General features: G+C 44.6%; 1 protein-coding gene and 1 long non-coding RNA gene across 9 annotated transcripts in view; one reads left to right on the forward strand and one right to left on the reverse strand.

Annotated features, from left to right (window-relative positions):
- LOC133377476 (uncharacterized) overlaps window positions 1-18,430 on the forward strand; it is a 50,268-nt gene extending 31,838 nt beyond the window's left edge. The window contains exons 2-3 of the long non-coding RNA XR_009760714.1: window positions 11,136-11,197; window positions 14,485-18,430. This is a non-coding gene — a long non-coding RNA (uncharacterized LOC133377476). The remainder of the gene's footprint in view (window positions 1-11,135; window positions 11,198-14,484) is intronic.
- Window positions 1-22,516, reverse strand: part of BAZ1A (bromodomain adjacent to zinc finger domain 1A) — a 90,125-nt gene that overhangs the window by 20,854 nt on the left and 46,755 nt on the right. For 6 of the 8 annotated variants that reach the window (XM_061611629.1, XM_061611631.1, XM_061611632.1 and 3 more), the window contains 6 exons: window positions 18,852-18,998; window positions 15,902-15,997; window positions 15,553-15,777; window positions 14,397-14,562; window positions 12,176-12,286; window positions 11,567-11,688 (listed from right to left, as the gene is read on the reverse strand). In XM_061611629.1, the coding sequence (XP_061467613.1) occupies window positions 11,567-11,688; window positions 12,176-12,286; window positions 14,397-14,562; window positions 15,553-15,777; window positions 15,902-15,997; window positions 18,852-18,998 (867 nt within the window). The remainder of the gene's footprint in view (window positions 1-11,566; window positions 11,689-12,175; window positions 12,287-14,396; window positions 14,563-15,552; window positions 15,778-15,901; window positions 15,998-18,851; window positions 18,999-22,516) is intronic. The other 2 variants (XM_061611634.1, XM_061611635.1) reach the window with 1 other exon arrangement.

A 22,516-nucleotide genomic window follows, 5' to 3' on the forward strand; every position in this document is an offset into this window, starting at 1 on the left:
CTTATCCCAGTTTGTGTCTGTTCTGAAATTGCTTTTCAAGATGTTTTATTTTTAAAATGTTTTAAAGATGTTTTGTTTTTGAGATGTTTTGAGATGTTTTTAGTCGTTTGTTCTTTGCCACCCTGGGCTCCTTCTGGGAGGAAGGGTGAGATTAATAATAATAATAATAATAATACCACCTAGATTTTTAACCCTGTTCTTTATGTACCATAAATCACCTAATGGCTTTAAGTTATAGGTGCAGTTTATGGCTTCATTCACAATTTTTATATGGAAATTCTTTCTTCTGTGTTTCTGAACTAACATTGGCTACCTTTTTTGTTTATTTCTCACATTTGTATCCCACCTCTCAAGGCAGTATACATGGTTCTTCCTCCTTCCCATTTTATTTTTTACAAGAACCCTGGGAGATAGGTTACACTGAAAGATGGTGACTGACCCAAGGCCATCTAGTGAACATGATCGTTGAGGGGGGTCTCCCCAGTTCTAATCCATTACTCTAACCACTACTACACCATTAGCTCTCTTTACTAGCTAGTACCATGAATTTTAAATAGCCAAATGAGCCAGTCTAGAGGAACAAGAGATAGATGTATAATATCCATCCCTTGTTCCAGGTCTGCCCAAATCCAGAAGACAACTGGGAGACGCAGGATTCCTACCGACCTTCGACTGTTGTTGTGTAATGCCAGGTCTGTGTCACAAAAAACATCTATCATCCATGATATGATTTTGGATGAATGCGCAGACCTGGTGTGCGTTACGGAAACTTGGCTGGAAGAGGCCTCAGCTCCCATTCTTGAGGCCATGTGTCCGCCGGGTTTCCGCTGCGCCCAGCAGCCGAGGGTGGGAAGGCGGGGAGGGGCAGTGGCAGTCATCTATCGGGAATCTTTGGTTTTTACCAGACCTCCGCTCCCGAGGACCACGTCTGTTGATTGCATGTATTGGAGGTTGGGCCCGAAGGGCAGTTTAGGGATTCTGCTTGTGTACCGCCCGCCCCGCAACACAGCAGACTCCCTGGCCGAGGTGCTCGAGGTGATCTCGGATGTACGAGTGTTGTCCCCAGAGCTATTAATTCTCGGGGACTTCAACGTGCATGCTGAGACCACTCTCGTTGGAGCCCCTCGGGATTTCCTGGAAACCATGGCTTCCTGGGAACTGCACCTTAATAATACTGAGCCCACCCACGTAGCCGGTCATGCTCTCGACCTTGTATTTGTCCTGGGAGAGGAGGGAAGTGTTCTGAAAGTGGGGGCTATTTCTTATACCCCTGTGTCATGGTCAGATCACTATCTGGTGAATATAGATTTCTTGTTGCCACACGCCCTCCGCAGGGGCAAAGGACCTATTAGAATGGTCCGCCCCAGGCGCTTGATGGATCCAGATGGATTCCTGACTGTGCTTGGGGAATTGGAACCTGTTGAAGGTCGCTCGGTCGAAACCCTGGTGATGGAGTGGAATGAGGGGATCACCGGGGCATTGGACCGAGTTGCCCCGAAACGTCCTCTCCCCCTGAACAGAACTCAGCGCCATGGTATTCACCACGGTTGCGCAATCTGAGGCGGGAGGTGAGACGACTAGAACGCCGGTGGCGGAAATCTCGCTCCGAAGGTGCTCGGACACAGGTCAGAGCAGCAGTAGCTGCCTACCAGGGGGCAGTGAAGGCAGCAAAGAAGGATTTCTTTGCTGCCTCTATTGCATCCGCAGAGTGTTGTCCCAGGAGGTTGTTCCAGGTGGTCCGAAGCCTGGTCGGTCCAGTTGCTCAGGTACCCCTGGAACATTCTAAGACCTCCTGTGACAAATTGGCAAAACACTTTGCTGATAAAATCGAACTCCTAAGGAGCTCGATTCTGTACGCCGTGGATGCAGTGAATGAACCAGAGTTGACCATTTGCAATCCGGTCCAGTGGGATCGGTTTCGGCCTCTCCCTTCTGAGGAAGTGGACAAGGTGCTTTCATCTGTGAAGCCTACCACTTGTCTGATTGATCCTTGCCCATCATGGCTCCTTGTGAATTGCAATGAGAAACTGGGTGAAGGGATTAGGGCGGTGGTAAACGCATCCTTAGTGGAGGGTGTGATGCCACTGGCCCTCAAGGAGGCAATTATAAGACCTATTTTAAAGAAGTCCTCCCTGGATCCCCAAGTTCTGAACAACTTCCACCCTGTTTCGAATTTACCATTTTTGGGCAAGATCATTGAGTGGTGGCTAACCAATTGTCAGCACACTTGGATGAAACAGATTATCTGGATCCATACCAATCGGGTTTCAGGACTGGACATGGAACTGAAACAGCCTTGGTCGCTCTGGTAGATGATATGAGGAGGGCATTAGATAGGGGAGAATTCACCTTTCTTGTCCTCCTAGATCTTTCAGCGGCTTTTGATACCGTTGACCACGGTATCCTGATGGATCGCCTGGAAGGACTGGGAATTGGAGGCACTGTTTTACAGTGGTTCCGTTCCTTTCTCTCTGACAGGCACCAACAGGTAGCATTGGGAGATGAAGTTTCAGACCCTTGGCCCCTCACTTGTGGAGTGCCACAGGGTTCTATCCTCTCTCCCATGCTATTTAACATTTATATGAAGCCGCTGGGATCTATCATCAGGAGATTTGGGCTGCGGTGTCACCAATATGCGGATGACACACAGCTCTATCTCTCGTTTAAGTCTTCACCAGAGTTGGCTGTGGAGACCATGTCCAAGTGCCTGGAATCCGTGAGTGGATGGATGGGAAGGAACAGGCTGAAGCTAAATCCTGACAAGACCGAGGTACTGCTTGTGGGAGACAGGGGTAGGCTGGGTCCTGTTGACCTGAGGTTTAATGGGGTACAATTGCCCCTGAAGGACCAGGTCCGCAGCCTGGGGGTTGTTCTTGATTCCAGGCTGTCCATGGAGGCTCAGATTTCGGCAGTGAGCCGGGCAGCCTGGTACCAACTACACCTCATACGCAGGCTGCAACCCTACCTCCCTGTTCATCAGCTCCCACTGGTAGTACATGCCCTGGTCACCTCTCGATTAGACTACTGCAATGCGCTCTACGTGGGGTTACCCTTGAAAATGGTCGGGAAACTTCAACTGGTACAGAATGCGGCGGCTCGTTTACTTACAAACAGCCGTCGCCGTGATCATATTACACCAGTATTATTTAATCTACACTGGCTTCCAGTAGTTTTCCGGGCCCAATTCAAGGTGTTGGTGTTAACCTTTAAATCCCTATACGGTTTCGGCCCGGTTTATCTGAAGGAGCACCTCCAGCATCACCAACTATGCCGCCCGACAAGATCTGCCACGCAGGGCCTTCTCTCAATCCCACCAACAAAAGTAGCTAGGTTGGTGGGGACTAGAGACAGGGCTTTTTCGGTGGCGGCCCCCACTCTCTGGAATTCCCTCCCGTTCGATCTTCGACATGCCCCTTCTCTGGATACCTTCCGCCGAGCATTAAAAACTTGGCTGTTTGGTCAGGCCTTTGGGACTATCGGGATGGGCTAATTATATACTCAATGCCCATTGGTATGTATTACAATTGCTGCTATTTTGTTACTGTTGATTGTTTGTATTTTATTGTATTTATTGTATTTACTGTATTTTGTATTTTATTGAATTTAATATGTACGCCGCCTAGAGTGGCTTCGGCCAGATAGGCGGCCTAAAAATTAAATTATTATTATTATTTAGTTTGTGATCATATAACTTATAACTATCTCAAACAGCGTCTGATATTATAACTATCCTTCCAAGAGAAAAATTCAGGAAAATCAGCAGCTACAGTCACTGACACAGAAAAAGAAGGAACAGTTTGTTCTTACCGTGAATGGTGTTTCTTCATGGATGACAAGAGGTCTCCAAGCAGGTATTGTAGCTCTGCCTACAGCCCAGAGACAGGAAACGCCTCAGCAAACATTTGCTCCTCCCCTCATGCTGAGGCTCAGTTCTTTTCTTGTAAAGCTCTAGATATCAGCCTCAGTACCAACTCAGAATGGAAGAACATTTAACCAGAACATGAACAGAGAAAAAAAACAAGGTCAAGTGACCTGGAAGACAATTCCCAGAAAGGAGTCATGGCACCTAAAACCTTAGTCTCATCCACCACACCAATTACTGCATGGGCGGGTCTTGGAGACCTCTTGTCATCCATGAAGAAACACCATTTATAAGAACAAACTGTTCCTTCTCTCATGGATGACAGAGGTCTCCAAGAGGGACGTACTACAGCTGCAGACCTAGGGTGGGCCTAATGAGATAGTACCTGTTGTAGAACCCTATAGCCTAATGAGGCCTCTGCCAAGGCTAAAAGGTCAATCTTGTAATGGTTTGTGAACGTACTAGGTGTAGACCACGCTGCTGCCCTGCAAATGTCTGAAATGGGAGCATTTGTGGAGTACACTGCTGATGTGGCTGCAGATCTAGTGGAATGTGCTGTAATGTGTAAAGGGGATGGTATATTAAGTGCCTCATAGGCTAACGATATGCATGCCTTAATCCATCTAGCTATAGTGGCCGCTGACACTTTTCCCGCATGGTGCCTGGGTGAAAAGATATAGAGAGTCAGATTGCCTAAATGGTTTGGTTCTATTAATACAGACTTTAAGCGCACATCTAGCATCTAGAGAGTGCCATGCCTTCTCCCTGGGGTAAGAAGGATTAGGGCAGAAAGAAGGTAATATTATTTCCTGGTTTCTGTGAAAAGAGGTGTTGACCTTAGGGATGAAATCAGGTCTAGTGTGCAGCACTACTCTGTCTTTGTGAAAGGTGCACAGGTGTTTTTGAACTGACAAAGCCTGCAGGTCAGACACATGTCTTGCCGATGTGATGGCCACCAAAACAGCCATTTTGAAGGACAGCATTTTTAGAGAAATAGTGCCTAATGGCTCAAAAAGTTGTTTTTGAACAGCAGAAAGAACTTGGTGCAAACTCCAGGCTGGAAAGCGATGGATAACCGGAGGACTAATTAGAGTGGTGCCGTGAAGAAATTGCTTTGCCAGAGGATGGGAAGCCAGGGACACCGTTCCTGGAGCTGATCAAAGATAAAGCCGTCATCTGTCTTTTCAATGTGGCTGGGCGCAGACCCATCTGCAGACCTTCCTGAAGGAACAGCAGCACATCCTGAATCACCGTCGTTTCCGGATTGAATCCCTGCTTTGCGCACCACTGTGAGAAAACCTTCCATGTGTTGGCATTAGGCCGTACTGCCTAAGGATATTTTCATCAGGTCTGGAAAGTTACAAGCATGTGTTTTGAGAAGCAGATAAGACTGCTTCTCAAAACACATGCTTGTAACTTTCCAGACCTGATGAAAATATCCTTAGGCAGTACGGCCTAATGCCAACAGCCCCCCTTTTTCATCATGTCTGTAAATCCATTACAACAATAACACATTTCTACAATACATCTTGCAATACATTTCAGTACATTGCATCATCAGTTCAGTACAGTTCAAACTTACATCTCAGTACATAGCAGTACATTTCAGAAACTCTCTGTACATTTAGCTAAAACGTTGTTCAATCAAACTTTGGTTCAACACATGTCAAATAAAGTGTCTCAGGATCCATGTCCACAACTTTATTCATTCCAGGACTTGTTATTAATCCCACAGTAAATCTGTCAAGCGGTTTGCCTAAATTCGCTCTTGTGGAGCGTCTTAAAGGAACCAGAGCCTCGGCTCTCTCTGCCCCCCCATTTGTGCTTGTGCTTGGCACAACCTGCACAGGAGCTTCCATTTCCTCTGCTTTTCGTTTCTTTGATCTGCGTTTTCCAGAAATGAGCTCATTCAAAGCATCTCAGAGATATTTGTGTACCTTCCACTTTAATGTCAACATCTGGCTGAAATTTCTGTGATTGTGTTCGTGTTTCATTTGTTCCTGTAAGAAGGACCGTCTCCCCCTGAGCCCAAGGCTTTTCTGAGACTTTAATGCTTCTGCTCAGAATTAACTGCTGTGTTTCTGGACACCAAACTCTGAAATATGCATTCTCTTGTGCTCTAGGTGCACGTTTGCCACGTCTCTTACCCTGTGGCTTGTAAACTCGGCTGCGATGCACTCTTTCAGGCATCAGCCTGACTGCATTACATGAATACTGTGGCTGTGTGCTTTTAACAGCTGTCTTCTTACAGCTCTGGCGGTCATTCCCTTTCCGCCCCATTAAACTCAAGGCATCAGCACACTTCACACCCACGGTCATTTTAAACTGCCCTTGTGTCATGAAACCCTGACAGACGTTTTCTCCTCTTTGCACCCAACATTTTCCTTTATCAAACCAGACTGAAAATTGACAACTCACCAGTTTGCCCACTGATAAAATATTATGAGCCAAGTCCGGAACGAACAAACAGTTTGTCATTAGTCCTAGTTTGTCAAATTTAACCAGACCACGTGCTTTTACGGATTTCCGTGATCCATCAGCAAGTAAAACAAAGTCCTGCTCATCTGTAGACGTGTAAAACAGACTCCTGTCTTTAATTAATATATGGCTTGCTCCGCTGTCGACAATAACGTTAATTTGTTCCAAGTCTTTAGACTTCTGTTTACAAACAAAGTTCACACTGCCCTGCTTCAAGCCTCCGTCCCTGGAGTTTCGCTTGATTGCACAATCTTTACGGAGATGCCCACGGGCCCCACAGGCAAAACAAGACTTCAGCCGCTGCTGCTCCCGCTTGTTTCCTGTCTGCTTTCGGCAGCCTGCTCCGGTTCGGCATATTTCTCCTCCTTGCTTCTGACAGCCTCCACCGGCTGGGCTCTCTGCGCCTCCTGCCTCCGCTGCCATTCCTGGGACAATTCCTGCAACGCGTCCCACATCTTTTTAGCCAACGGCTCATCTCTCACACACATCAGTTGAGAATCCGATAGAGCCAAGATTATAAACGCCTGCGCCCTCTGGTCTCGACGCTTCCAGGCCGCGGTCAATACCGCCGGGTTTTTTTCCTCAATCACGTCCCATAAATCCTCTGTTATCAGCAAAGCCCTCATCCTCAGCTTCCAGCTGCCAAAATTCATTTCATTAAGTCGTTCCATCGGCAAGCCTCCCCCAGACAGGTTTACAGCCATGTTGCTCACCTCCGTCTGGTTCAATCAATCAAGCTGCCCTCTCTGGAACTCCGTCTGCCTTTCAGACCAGCAACTTACTCCGGTGTAATGCGCTGTGGAGCGTAACCATTCTCTGCTACCACTGTTGGCTTGTGTGCGTTGTTGTGTGAAACAGCATACATTACGTTGGAGTTAAGTTGAGCAAGAAACATCCTCAGAGCACACAACAACGCACACAAGCCAACACCATGTGCACTGGTAGCTGCGAAGCGTGGAAGGCCTTTTTGCAGCCAAAATGGTGTCTACCACTGATATAGCCATCCCTGACCTTAGCGGCCGTGAGCATTCAATTTCCAAGCGGCTAAACAGAAACACTGCGGATCCAGATGAAACAGAAAGCAGATCATGACATACCGGGTGATGGAACTGTCGAGACTCAAGACAACTGGATTATCTCTGAGAACCAGGGACGTCTCGGCCAATATAGGGCTACCAGCACCACTCTGGCCTTTTCTAATCGTATCTTCTTTAGGACTCTAGATAGCAGCGGAGTCGGGGGAAAGGCATACAGCAGCCCCTTCGGCCAGGGAGCTCCAAGAGCGTCCACTTGTTCGGCCTTGTGACTCAGATAACAAGAAAAGAAACGGCGTAGCTGATGATATGTCTCAGATGTGAAGTGATCTATCTTGCACCTGCTGAATCTTGCTTGCAACGTACGAAACACAGCCTTGTTGAGAGCCCATTCTCCCAGAAACATCTGCTGCCGACTTAACCAGTCTGCTGCTATGTTTAAGTTGCCTTGAATGTATTCTGCCGTGAGGGATGTTACATGGGACTCTGCCCAGGACAGTAGTGCCATTGCTTCCTTGTGTAGCTGCAAACAGCATGTGCCACCCTCCTTGTTCAAGTGAGCTTGGATTGTTGTGTTGTCGGTCCGTATGAGGACATCCGGATGTTGCATTAGACTGGCAAAATGATGGAGGGCTAGATGTTCAGCCTGTAGCTCTAACCAACTGATGCTTTGGTGAGCTTCCAGAGACGACCATGTCCCCTGCACGTGGTATCCCTGACAATAATTTTTTTTATTTCTTCACAGGTATCTTTATATGACATGAATGTTCTCATTTACATCAGACACCAGTATAATATCCCTGACAATGTGCTCCCCATCCTTTGAGGCTCGCATCTGTGGTGATGATCGACCAGGAAGGGTCCTGCAATGAAACGCCCTTCTGGAGATGGAGTGGAGTCACCCACCAGCGCAACGATTCCTTCATGGAGGTTGTGATGAGAACACACCTGTGTATACAGCATGCAATGTCATGTTGGAACCAAAGGAGAAGCCACTGCAGCGGCCGAGAATGAAGACATGCCCAAGGTACAATGCCTATGGCTGAAGTCATCATGCCTAGCAGTTTGGCAAGTAGCATAACATCTGCCACTCGACTGAGAAATTGCGGCCATCAGGGTCAGTATTTTTTCAATTATCTAACCTGACAAATAAATAAATTGAGTGATTGTGTCTAGCGTTGCCCCCTGGTGCTGGATCCTCTGTGACGGGCTGAGTTGGCTCTTCTGGTTGTTCACTAAAACTCTGGTCTTTTAAGTGAGCCAACACTATCTGAATGTCTTCTTGTGCTTGAGTAAGCAATTTGGATCTTATTAGGAGATCGTCCAAATAAGGATAAACATGCAGTCCTTGTAGCCGGAGGCTGGCCACAACCGTCACCATGATCTTGGTAAACACCCTGGGGGCTGACGATAGGCCAAAAAGTAGTGCCTAGTAGTGAAGGCCATTGAAATAAAATCACAGTAGATGGCGATGTGCAGGGAACATTGGCACATGTAGATAGGCCTCCTTGAGATCTATAGAAGCTAGAAAATCATAAGGTTGGAGGACCTCCCTGATTGATGACAGAGTCTCCATCCTGAATCTGCATGGGGTAACAAATTGAGAAATTTCAGGTCAAGTACCACATGCCAGGATCCATCCTTCTTGCCCACTAAGAAGACAACTGAGTAAAGCCCTGACAAAGACTCCTCTAAAGGCACTTCCTCTATCGCTGAGATATTTAGCAAATGGAGAATCTCGTTGTAAACTGCCTGAAACTTCAGAGTGGATCTGGGTACTGGAGAAGGAAGGAACCTGGAAGGCGGATACTGCAACAGCTCTATTTTGTAACTCTCTTGAACCACTCGCAAAACACATTTGTCCTGAGTGGTTTCCCTCCATCGATGGGAAAACTGACCTAATCTTCCTCCCACCGATGGTAGTCGGGCTGAGTCAGAAGCGTTGCTGATTCTGATGCCCTGGGCGTCCTTGGCTGGGAAAGCTACGGGAAAAAGAGGATTGAGCTGCTTTTGTTGGGAATCTTGATTTGTTCCATGAAGGAAGGGTATTTCTGAAATCACGTCCTCTCCCATTGGATCTGAAATGCTGTTTGCAGCTACACAAGGAAGCAATGGCACTACTGTCCTGGGCAGAGTCCCTCACAGCAGAATACATTCAGGTCCCTTTGTTGTGATGGCATGGTTTTCTTTTTATCCCTAGACTCAACTAGGATGTCTTTTAATGCAGTCTCTCCAAACAGCTTTGAACCAGAGAAGGGAACCGAAGCCAGGTTTGCTCTAGAGAAAGCATCCACGTCCCAGTGTGAAAGCCAGAAATGCCTGCGGGCAACTACTGCTGCTGCCAAAGCTCCGCACAAAAATTGAGTAGAATCCATAGTCGCATCAGCAATAAGCATCAATGACTGCGAGACCTTCAGCAACATCTTCCGAACCCTAGCAGGATCTTGATTCATGTTGTCTAGATCTTCCACCCACAGGAGCATTGCCCTAGCAAAAACAGAGGCTGAAACAGAGGCTCGGATTGCCAGTGCATTAGCATCATGCGATCTTTTAAGGGCTAAGTCCGATCTACGCTCATTAGGATCCTTCAGTTGCGCATCCCCGTCCTGGGGGAGCAAAGCGCGTGAAAGTAAAGCGGAAATGGGACCATCCACTGCCGGTGTGCGAAGCTGTCCTATCAAATCAGGTTCCAGAACATAAAATTTATTGGCATAACTAATTCCTTTTCTATACTGAAGAGGAATATCCCATTCAGACTTCATTAAGGCCTTAACTGAGGCCGGAAGGGTAATGCCCCTATTTATCCTAGTGGTGGCTGGCAAGACCATAGCACTTAGCCCAGATAGTGGGTTTTGCCATTGTGGTTGGTGCCACATGAAATTGGGGGGTGCAGAGAGACTCAGAGGTACTGCCCTGTCAGGTATCGATGGCCTCATCTCCTCCTCCTCAGAGGATAGGGATTCCACATTTTGGAGCAACACTTGAGGTCAAGCGCGGGGGATCTGGTGAATGGTCACGCTGAATCTGCCTGCCTGCTTCCATTAGTCCCATAGTGGGGGCTACCGCTCCCCTTCAGGATAAACACATGGTAGAGTGACCCAAAGGTCCTATAGCGGGGCTACTGCTCCCCTTCGGGACATTAGTGGAGCCTCTTGTGGCTCAGAAAGCTGAATAATGGCAGGAGCTACCGCTCCCCTATCAGCACTATTTTTTTCCAAGGTTTCCGTAGCGGTGGCTACCGCTCCCCTTTGGGATGCCAGCAGGTTATTTAACGCCTCAGAATGGTGGGGGCTACCGCTCCCCTGTCATCAGAAACTATTGAAGTTCCCTCAGGTTGACCAGAAGCTACCACTTCATAATGGCTGGCTGTGGTAAGCATTGAAGTTCCCGCAGGCTTACAAGGAGCTACCACTTCATAATGCCTGGCTGTGATAGAAACATCCCGTGTCTTAATTAGAGCCAAGTCTGGTGAAGGTACTGCCTCTCTATGAGTGGCCATGGTAGGGGCTTGTAATGAAGAATTAGCCGGTGGGGACTGAACAGAAGCGTTCAAAATGGCGGGCACTGCTGGCGGCAATACGTTCAAAATGGCGGGCGCTACTGACGAGCTACCCCGAGCTCGCTAGAGATTTTTTAGAGTGCTTCGATGAGCGGGCACTGGTTGCGGCTACCGACAAGCCGTGGCTTGACTTTTTTAAACACTTTTTCTTTACCGCTTTCTCCATAGTAAAGTTAACAAAAAAATCTTTCTTTTTTTTAAGGTAGTAAATGAAGAGAAATAAAGGAGAGAAGCAGAGAAAAACCCAGGAATCAAACAGTAAAGGTAAGAATTAATACAAATAACATTAACAGGAATTAGTAAAGAGAGATCTCACAAAATGATGTACTCTGAGCTGAGACAGGAAACGAACTGAGCCTCAGCACAAGGGGAGGAGCAAATGTTTGCTGAGGAGTTTCCTGTCTCTGGGCTGTAGGCAGAGCTACAATACCCACTTGGAGACCTCTGTCATCCATGAGAGAATGATCAGGCTCTTTCCTTGCTAACCACAAGCTGTAGCCAAGAACAAACAATCTATCAAGATAAAAACACATTGAAGTTTTAACAGTCTCCCATTAAAAACTCTATGAACAAGAGCTTACACCAATATAAAATCAATACTCAGCAATTAATATACATTAAAAATGAAATTACCACTTCTCTTTCTGTTTGGTACCATGTCATCTTCATCATCTGTCATAGCATCCAAGTTTTGCTCCTTTGTTTCAGCTTCTTTGCTCTCTGTGCTTGTATCGAGGTCTTCCCGCTCCTCCTCCCTAATATACATACCAAAAATAGAGAAAAACACCTTCAAATTTTAAAGAGTTATAAGGAATTGCATTTGCATAGCACATTGGAACACACTGTAGAGCATAGTTGGTAAAAATGGACTGTGCACCATATTCAAAAGACTCCCAGAAGAATACAATCCCAAGTGTTGCAATGTCCACATATGCATGTTTACAGGAGAGGAAAGAAGATCTAGCTGGGCTGACTTTTAATAGGTTAATTATCCAATATATTTTGTATTACAGATGAATATGCAAGATTTTTCCTATCTGTTTTAATATGTTATCTCACACACGTTTGTGTTTTATCTTCCTATGAGCATATTAAGTAAACATTACAAGCCAGATAGCAAGGTAATCTGACAAGTTTTTATTACGATGGAAAGATTTGTATTGGAAGTATGTACACTAATGCCAGCATGTAAGGCTAAGCACTAGAATAACTATATGAATATTAAGTAACAGCTAATCATACCCAACAGATATGTCAATTGCAGAATTGTTCTGTTCTTCTTTCAATTTCTCCTGTTTCTCTTTCATCTTTTGTTCTTGCCCTTTTAATTTTTCTTCTTTTCTTTTGCGGATTCTGTAATGATAAACAGATTGTTAATTTCACCTTGCAGTACCTTCAACCATTTCCTCTAATCACACCACTGTGCTGAAAAGAACAGAAACCAAACATGCAGGAGATCCTTATGTACATCAGTTTACACAGGGATCTCTGGACTAAGGCCATAGTACAAAATAATAGTGCTAAGCAATCACTGTTGATGGGGAAGGACCATGGTTCAGTGGATGAGGTCATGCTTTGCATGCGAGAGGTCTCGGCTTCTTTCCCTGGCATCTCCAATTAGGACTGGGAAAGGCTTCTATCCGAAAGCCTGAAGAGCTGTTGCCAGTCAATACAGACCACTTTTCCCCAACAAAGCACCTGTGGATTAAGAACATAAGAAGAGCCCGCTGGATCATGCCAGTGGCCCATCTAGTCCATCTAGTCCTGTTCTCACAGTGGCCAACCAGGTGCCTGGGGGAAGCCCGCAAGTAGGACCTGAGTGCAAGAACACTCTCCCCTCCTGAGGCTTCCAGCAACTGGTTTTCAGAAACATACTGTCTCTGACTAGGGTGGCAGAGCACAGCCATTCCATGGCATTCCCAGAGATTTTTCACTGTGTCCACACAAGGCTGTCCACCCCCCACCAATGATGTACTCAGTTGTTGATTTGAGCACAGGAACCAGGCAGATAGGATCCAGCCACCCTGGCACCAGACATCACCATCTTCATTGCAGGAGTGCTAGCAATAATGAAAATGGCAGCTAGAGATGCCTGTTGCTCAGCAATGCCAAGAATGTCTTCGGCATGTTGCTAAGATGTCAGGGTGTCCTGAGGGTGTTTGATTAGATGTACCATTGTGAGTGCATTCTACTGTTATAGCCCTAGATATGGTATCAGAATATTCCTGGGAATAGCAACAAGAGGAGGACACTGTCTGCTATGGGGCTCAGAGGGCATAGGAGCTTTCATCAGGGTACTGGGCCACAGCCCACACTAGCCAACCCTTCCAATTCTACTATCCTATATTATCAGACTTCAAGGACTCATTCAAGCCAGGCAAAAACACTCAAGGAGGATACAGAGAAGGGCCAGTAAGGGGTTGTGGCCTGGGAAGAGTACCAAGGATCAGACAGAGAGGCTTGGAGAGCCAGGTTCATTCCCAGGCCTGAGAATCTCCACCCCTAGTACAGACCAACAGTGGGGAACCTGTGACCTTCCAGATGATGTTGGATTCAGGCTCTCATCAGGCTCTCATCAGCCTCAGCCAGCATGGCCAATGGGTAAGGATGCTGGGAGGTTTACTCCAGAAACACCTGGAGAGCCACAGACACGCCACTTCTGGCATAGACTGTACTGGGCTAGCTAGTCTGGCTTGGTATAAAGGCAGTTTTTAAAAACTTTTAATTTTATCATAAAGAACGTACATATACAAATGCATAACAAAGAAAGAAAATCACATCAAAAGTTACAAAAGGGGGGAAGAAATACTACGTTTACATATATATATGTAACAAGCATTTGTTGAAAATGAAAATAATTTGTACATGTACTTATTCTCCTGATAACCTTGATTCCATGTTAATATAAATATTGACCAAATTTGTATTAATTCATTTGCATGTATGTTCTCCTCCTTTAAATAATAAGTACATTTTATTAGATTAACTATATCCCACATTCCAATAAACAAATTCAAAGCTACAGGAGAATTAGATTGTTTCCAATTTTTTGCATTTTCTATTTTTGCAATGTTAACATTGTCTTGACCATTTCTAAATCTGTATCTAATACTATATCTAATATAATTCAACAAGATTACCTAAGAGTTCTGTGGTAATCTGTTATTTTTCATATATATATATCTGTAAAGGCGGTTTTCTATGTTCTTGTGGGAAGCTTCCCATTTCAGAACTATAGTTTTATATGGAAGATACATGGAGGAAGAATTGTAAACAATTGTTTCAAATAGGGATAATAAAATAAACCATAAATATGTTTCTTTTTCTAAACTAGATTATGACAGAGGAGTTTTCATATTAGCTTTCCAGTGGGCTCTCTTTCAACAATTAGAAGCTTTGCTTCTGGAAAAAACTCCAGCTTAGCTTTATCATGCTCATATTTGGACATCTGTGTTCTTATCACCTTGCTGCTGCAGCTTCTCTTTCTTTCCGATGCTGTTCTGCTTTTAACTCTCTGAATTCTTGTTTTGCCTGTCGCAATACATCAACAGAGTCCTCAATGAAGTCTCGAGTAGAAACAAGAGTCAGAAGCTTCCCACAAAGGGCATGAAGAATCTTCATCTTGTCTCCTAATGAATGTAACATAAAGAGGGATGCTTCATTTCAGAAGTCAGAGAATAATCATTTCAAATGTCAATTGGCCTCATCAATAAGGCAAAGTATCTCTCCTTTATCTAGAAGTGACATTTGGCTCATTAAGTCATACAAAGATTGACAGGTTATAAGCCTAAAGTGGGGAGGATGGGAATCTATGTATGTGGATGATTATACCATTTCAGACTTTAGCCAACTTCTTTATGGTAGATTGTTTACATAGTCTTCAAGATGTTGTTTAAATATGTGTGTATTACCTTGTCAAAGTCTACATATATATCTGATCCAAAGAATCATGCAAATGTTCCATGTACCAAGAAGTTTGTGTTTGTTGAGTATGAATCAACCCACCCCATGTTATGTGGCAAATCTGAAACATTTAAAAGAGAGGACATTCAAAAGAAGTTTGTGATGAAGCATGGGGGAATCTGCTGATCAAACACACAAGAGCAACTAAAAAATACCTCTGTGCACCCTAAACACTGATAGCTGTTTTGATCCTGGCCACTGATTATTAGAAAGTATGAGACGTCAAGCTCATACTGAATATTGAGAGAGAGAGAGAGAGAGAGAGAGAGAGAGAGAGAGAGAGAGAGAGAGAGAGAGAGAGAGAGAGAGAGAGTTCTACAAGATATGAAGTGCAATCCTATGCACGTCTACTCGGAAATAAGCCCCCTGCCTTCAATGGGGCTTGCTCCCAGGTAAAAATGTATACGATTGCTGCCTAAATCACTTACTTAACCTTCAATCTTTAATTATAAATTAATACCCAATTCTGTCCTCACTGTTCTTATAAAGCTATGCCCTGTCTAACTTTGATGTAACCCTTCTGGGTATTATATGTAGTACCTACACAACTTCTAGGGCAAGTATGTTAAACTATTAGTGATTATGCTTCAAAAAAAGGTTTTTCTTGCTTGAAAATCTGTGCCATGTAGCTTGACAAATTAATTTGGTTCTATTACCCGGTGACAAATCATACACTGAAGTACACGAGAGTTTCTTCAGCAACCCAGGATTACTCAGTCTTAGCTCCATGCAAGCATCGTCTGTAGCATCAAATCCTCCTCGCTTCTGGTAACGATATTTAGCATTGGCTGATGTTACATCTGCACCTGATGCTAGGATATGAAGTCTGAGAATCTCAGAAAGAGTGCAGCTATCAAGATCCAAGTTTTTCAAATTGCAACCTACAGTTAACAATAGAAGTGAGATTAGACTATTTGGCTACTAAGAGTATTTAGCAAAGAATGTGAATTATACTTTTTTGTAAAATATAGCAAAACATAACAAAAAAGTGAAACCCACACATACCCTGATGTAACTGGGGCCATGCAGCTGCCAAAGATGCAACTGCAGATAGTGCAGATTTTGTGGGGTCTGCATCTTCATCCAAAGCCTCTGTTAAATCTTTAAGGAAATAAAGACTTTATTCTAGTGTAAATTAACACTTGCATTTCAGAGGCGATGCAAGCAAGTCTTTTTTAAGCAATGCAAAGACAACATATAAACTCAATATTTTTTAAGTTGCAACGCAACAAATACATACTACCTAAAGCCAGAAAGCATGCAACACTCACTAAGAGCTTTGCGCATTGCACACCACTTGACTACAAGAGCATAAGCACACACATGCAAAGAAAGATAAACCCAAGAAATGCTCTTATAGAAAAGGTTTAATGCAAGCAATCAAATAGCATCCTATTACTACATTCCTTATAGTTAATCACCTCATTATGATTATTATGTAGTGAAAGACCTATAGAAACAAACACGATGCCAGCAGCCAGTCAGTGCTGATCTGCCATAGTACACAAGAGATTCCAAATTCTGGACAGTTGATCAGTGACTGATGCACACCAATAAGCCAGCAATAAAGCAGGTTCAGGAAGTTTATAGGAAGCAGCATCACCATTATTCAGAGAAAGAAAACACAGACATTTCCACATATCACACTTTGCCACTGAAGGTAGACCAGCAAGTACTCCTCCTTAACAGTGAGGAACAACAAAAGTAAGACCTCTGCTTGAGAAGTAGATTCCTTATTTACTGAAGGATTTATTCTTTGAATTTTTCCAGGCTGAGGTCCTCAAACATCCCTTCTTCAGGATGACTGTCTAGAGAGAAATATTAATCTCCACAAAGCAGGACTGAACTATCATTTACTGAACACACGTCTCAATTCACAAAAGTTAACATGTTTTCTCATTAACAGCTCCTACATAAGAACCTTAATGCTTTTATTCATGGTAGTGCAGCCTAACCAAACTATATGAACTATAACATAGACTTATGGACATGCCTATACTACAATCAGGAGTTTGGAATATCTCAGTCAAAACTATGGATGATTCAAACAAAAACCTGACTTTACAGTTAAGCAAATGAGTGTTCCTTCTATAATCTTACAGCAGGAGGTTTTCAGAGTATTAAATAATTTATCTTTGAGAGGGAAGGAGAGAGACAGACACACCCTAATGATGTCAATAGGTGCTAGGAACAGTCTACATACAGCTAACATACTCCAAGCAACAGTAACTGCCCTGTGTGCGAGTCCAATGAATCTCATATCCAACTATGACAGCTGGTTGAGTGTTGAAAACACAGTTCCCATCCACAACTGATTTGCAAGGAAGGAGAAGTCATTTAGATTATCTCTCAACTAATGACTACACATTCTGTGCACAGTAAAGCAAACATATGCTGCTTTACTTTCAACCAAAAAACCCTAAAAACCATACTTCCCTAAATGATGCAACAGAACAAAATTGACAAAATTTTCAATTGATGCAAGTAACTCTCCCATGCACATCATAGCAAAATATATCTCTTTGATGAGATCCACCCCAAATCCCTTGCTGCGCTATACTGCAATTGTTATTGCATTGGTTCCAAAGAAGAGATATACCTTTTTTTTCAGTTAGAGAAATGTGAGTTACAGTTACAGATGTGAGAAAGCTATGACCCTCCAGATGTTGTGGAACTACAACTCTCAACAGCCCCAGCAAGCATGGCCAATGGCCAGGGATTATGGGAGTTGTAGTTCAGCAGTACCTTGCAGGCAAAAGGCAACTCACACCTGAGTTGGGGCAAGTTATTTGTTCTGTGATCCCCTCGTCCCCCCTCCACACATAAGTAAACAAATGAAAAAAACCAACGACTGAGCTACAGCAGATCTTGGGAAGAATATTCAAATACTGCAATATGCAGTAATGCAACGTTATTTCTGTTTCATTTGTTAAGAATGACATATTCTGGGGTTTAAAAACAATGCTATTCAAAATTACTATTATGTTATCCGTGTAATGATACCAGTGAAAAATACCACCAACACCATCTCAGGAATTTGACATCAAATATCCTAAGAGCTGCTTCCTTGCTATTTGTAATGTTTTCCTAAAGGCTAGAATCCTTATGAAGAACTTAGACCTTAACAATTCCATGTAGACTACCATGTAAGACACAGTTCAGCATTCACAATGCAGCCACATAACAGTGGCATGAAGATGAAAATATGTGGTTTGCTTTGTTAGCAATTTAACCAAGAGTCAGGTTTGTGCATCAAACCACATTGCCAAAACTACACTAGGCATTATTCCTCTAAAAACTAGTTACAATGTATGTCTCTAGATTTAGAAGTGTGCCCTCTGGCAAAATAATTAAGTTAACCAAGAAGTGTGCTATTAGCATACAAAGCTGGACCAGGTATTCCAGCATATGGATAACAATACTACTTGCCACTGAAGGTAGGAATAGTAAAACTCTGTGCTTTATGATGACCGTTTAATATTTAACTGAACAAGAAAAAATCTTATAGCACTTTCAAAGATTAACAAATTTATCATGGCAAGCTTTCATCCAATTAGTGGACTCTATAGTAAAAAAAATATAAGCTTTTATGAACTCTTTAACTGTCTGTTGTTTTTCCCGGAAGAGACCAACACAGCTACCCCTCTGGATGTTATTTAGCTCATACAAAGTACTCTGGAGTACTGAAGAAGTTTTCAAATGAAAACGTGCTAAATTTTGAGACATCTTGAAAACTTGTCAGTGTGAAATTCTTGATTTGTATAATGGTAAGGTTTGCCTTTTTTAAAAAAAGCATGCACAAAATACACTAGAATCACCACTGCAGCTGGCACGTAATACATCCTTTTTCTATACCAATCATGCACACTGATGCGGAGGAATGTTAATTAAAATATTCCCATGCATGCAGATTAGTATGCAAGCGCTGTTTTAAGCAGCACAGTTTAAGTCTGACCTTTGGTCTCAGCATCAGCTATTTGGTCTTTGGCTACTTCTTCTTCTTCTTCAGCCATGGCTTGAAAAATGGCCGTCAGGAAGAAAAACAGCAATTCACATAGTGGGCCTTCGCTGTCATTTCCTACAAGAGCTTCCTCTAAAACCTCTGTAAACAAGATAAAGTGCACTTTTTCAAACTCCTACAAATACAGAGTGCAAAAACTGAAAGCTGTTCCCCTGCCATGTGATTCTCAAATGTTTATCTAGCCATAACATGGGATATTTACAGGTGAATAGGATAAACACTTGCCCTGATCCAGCAATTTATTCCAGGAGCAAGAGCTTAGACATACAGGTGCATAATTCCACTTGAAAACTTCCCCATTTGTTTCTAAGGTGCACAGTTTATTTTACATAATCCCATAGGATAGCATATGCACTCCAGTGTTGAAACAGACCATTGGGGTGGTTTTCCCAGATATCCTGCCATCATGTGGGTAATAGCGCCATCCAGCGTCTGAAGGCAAGAATGTATTGTAGTCAAGACCTGGGGCATCAAGCCCCTCCCACTCCAGTTCATTCACGACGAGTCCAAAGTGAGATATCTGAGAAAGTACAAAAGGCCAACAGGCCTACCAGCAAGGAAAATAGAGACACTGTCCCAAATAATAACACAGAACAATATTAATTTTGAACAGATCTAGAAAGGTCTTGACTCGACTACACAGTCCAAAACAGTACAACTCTGAACAGTAACAATTTGAAAGGTGGTACAAAATACCCAGACATCCTCCAACAGGGAGGGTCGTGATGGCATGATACCTGGGAAAACCACCCTTCAGGTGAGACCAATGGTCCTTTTTCCCCAGGTAGCATGCCATTACGTGGGATGTACCAAAGCAGCCCCCAACAGGGAGGGACCACCCTCTGATTACTTGTCAGAAAGAACCTGTTGCAGAACACACCTCCCAAAAGCAGCATCGGCAGAGGCGTAACGGTCTATCTTATGTTTTATAAAAGAATCTGGAGTAGACCATACAGCCACTCTGCAAATATCTGCAAAAGGTGTGTCGGTTGTGAAAGCAGCTGTAGTGGCTGCTGACCTAGTCGAATGCGCCGTTATCTTACTAGGCACTGGAAGCTTAAATGATTCATAGGCCAATGCAATGCAGGCACGCATCCAACAAGACAAAGTTGAGTTAGAAACCTTTTCCCCCCAGAGTTTGTGGGTGAAAGGATACAAACAATGAATCCGTTAATTTTATGTCCTGGGTTCAAGACAGGCAAGTCTTGAGGGCCCTCTGGACATCTAGCGAGTGCCAGGCCTTCTCCAGTGGATGGACGGGGTTCAGAAAAGCTGAACTGACTTTGGGGCAAAAGGACGGGTCTGGATGCAAAACCACTGAGTCCTTATGGAAGATGCAGAGATGGAGAGCTGAGGACAATGTGTCCAACTCTGAAACTCTTCTCGCCAAGGTGACCGCCACCAGGAACAGGACCTTGAAGGACAACAGCCGTAATGGCACCGATCTAAGGGGCTCAAAGGGAGGACGCTGCAAGGCTTGCAGGACCTTTGATAAATTCCACAAAGGAAAACGGTGACATACTGCCGGCGACAATAGAGCAGCTCCCTTCAAAAAGCATTTGATAAGCGGGTGTGAGCCCATAGAAATGCCAGGAGATGGAACGGAGAGAATAGAAGATATGGAGAAGGCATGGAGGCGCAAGGTATTTGATTTCAGTCCCATCTTCACACTTCTATGTAGAAGCTGCAACACCTGTTGCACAGTAGCTTGAGAGGGTTGGAAAGTCATGGGATGCACACCATTTGGAAAAGGTAAACCAAGTACTCTGGTAGATGCAAGTCGTAGACGGCCTTCTAGATGCCAGGATTGTATCAACAACCTCCTGAGATAGCCCTGCACGAATCAACTGTCCCTGTTCAAACACCAACCTGTCAGACTAAGCCATTCGAGGTCCAGGTGCCATATCGGACCCTGTGACAAAAGATCTGGCCTGACTGGCAGCCTCCAAGGATATGTTACTGACAGAGAGAGCGGGTCCGAGAACCACAGCCGGCGAGGCCAGTACAGGGCTATCAGGAACAGTCTGGACCTTTCGCATTGCAGCTTTCTCAGTATCCTGCCCAGTAGCGGTACCGGGGGAAAGGCGTACAGCAGGCCATCCGGCCACGGTGTCAACAGTGCATCTACAGATTCCATGGTCATTTCCAGATACCTTGAGAAGTACCAGGGCAGCTGGCAGTTGTGACTGGAAGTGAACAGATCCACTGAGAGGATGCCTAACTGCTGTTGGAGAAGGCCGAACACTACCAGGTGAAGTTTCCATTCTCCTGGAATCACCTGTTGTCTGCTGAGCCAGTCGGCCGTCCCATTCAAAACTCCACTGAGATGTTCTGCCCTCAGTGACTTCAGATACATTTCGGCCCAGTTGAAGAGTTGGGACGCTTCCATCTGGAGGGAATGGGACCTGGTTCCCCCTTGCCTGTTCAAGTGTGATTTCACACAGGTGTTGTCTGTCCGAATCAATACATGATCCCAAAGGAATATAGGGCCAGGTGGACAGCTCTCAGTTCCATCCAGTTGATGCTCCGACTCTCCTCCGAGCTGGACCAGACACCCTGAACAAAGTGGAAATTGCAGTGAGGGCCCCAGCCGGACAGCCTAGCATCTGTGGTTATTACATTCCTGTCTGGTTCTCGGAATGGAGTTCCCTTGCTGAGGTTTTGGAACATCGCCCACCATTGGAAGGAAAAATGCAGTGCAGGATCCAGATGGATTACCCAGTGGTTGGAACTGGCAATGTCCTGCTGGAAAGGCAATAAGGCCCACTGGAGGGGTCAAGTATGATGCCGAGCCCAGGGTACAATGTGAATGGTGGAAACAAACATCCGCAGAGCCTTTGCCAGAAGCATTACATCTGCCCTCAAGCAACGCTACAGAAGCAGTGCCATATTTCTGATGGCTACAATGCGATCTGGTGACAGGAAGACCGTGGCCTGTATGGTGTCTAATATCGCTCCCAGATGCTGCAGTCACTGAGTTGGCTGTAGTTCACTTTTGTTGATGTTGACTAGCCAACCATGGGTGCGCAGAACCTTGAGGGTACGGTAAACGTGATAGCAGGCCTAGTCCCTGTATCCCACCCAAACCAGCAAATCATCCAAATAGGGATAGATATGCACACACTGGAGGCGGAGGTAAGCCACAAAGGTGAGCAACACTTTGGTGAATACTCTCAGGGCCGACGAGAGTCCAAACGGCATTGCCTGGTATTGAATGTGATGGGGGCTGGGGGCCAAAGGCGAATCGTAGGAACCTTCTGTGAGCAGGGCAGGTAGATACGTGGAGGTAAGCCTCTTTTAGATCGATGGAGCCCAAAAAGTCCCCTTCCTGTAGAGCTTCTATAATGGATGCTAGGGACTCCATTTTGAATTGTCGATACTTCACAAAACGGTTGACAAACTTGAGGTCTAACACCGCCCTCCAAGACAGATCTCGCTTGGGAACTGCAAACAGGAGAGTAAACCCCTTCCGACCTCTCTACTAATGATACTGGTTTATTGCAGCTATGTCCAGGAGATGAGCTATAACTTCCTGCATGATCCAGCGCCTGTCTCGAGCTCTGGGAAGAGGAGAGGGAAGGAATCTGTCTGGAGGGGTT

Source organism: Rhineura floridana, chromosome 2, assembly GCF_030035675.1.
Source record: "Rhineura floridana isolate rRhiFlo1 chromosome 2, rRhiFlo1.hap2, whole genome shotgun sequence".
In the NCBI taxonomy this organism is placed as follows: Eukaryota; Metazoa; Chordata; class Lepidosauria; order Squamata; family Rhineuridae; genus Rhineura; species Rhineura floridana.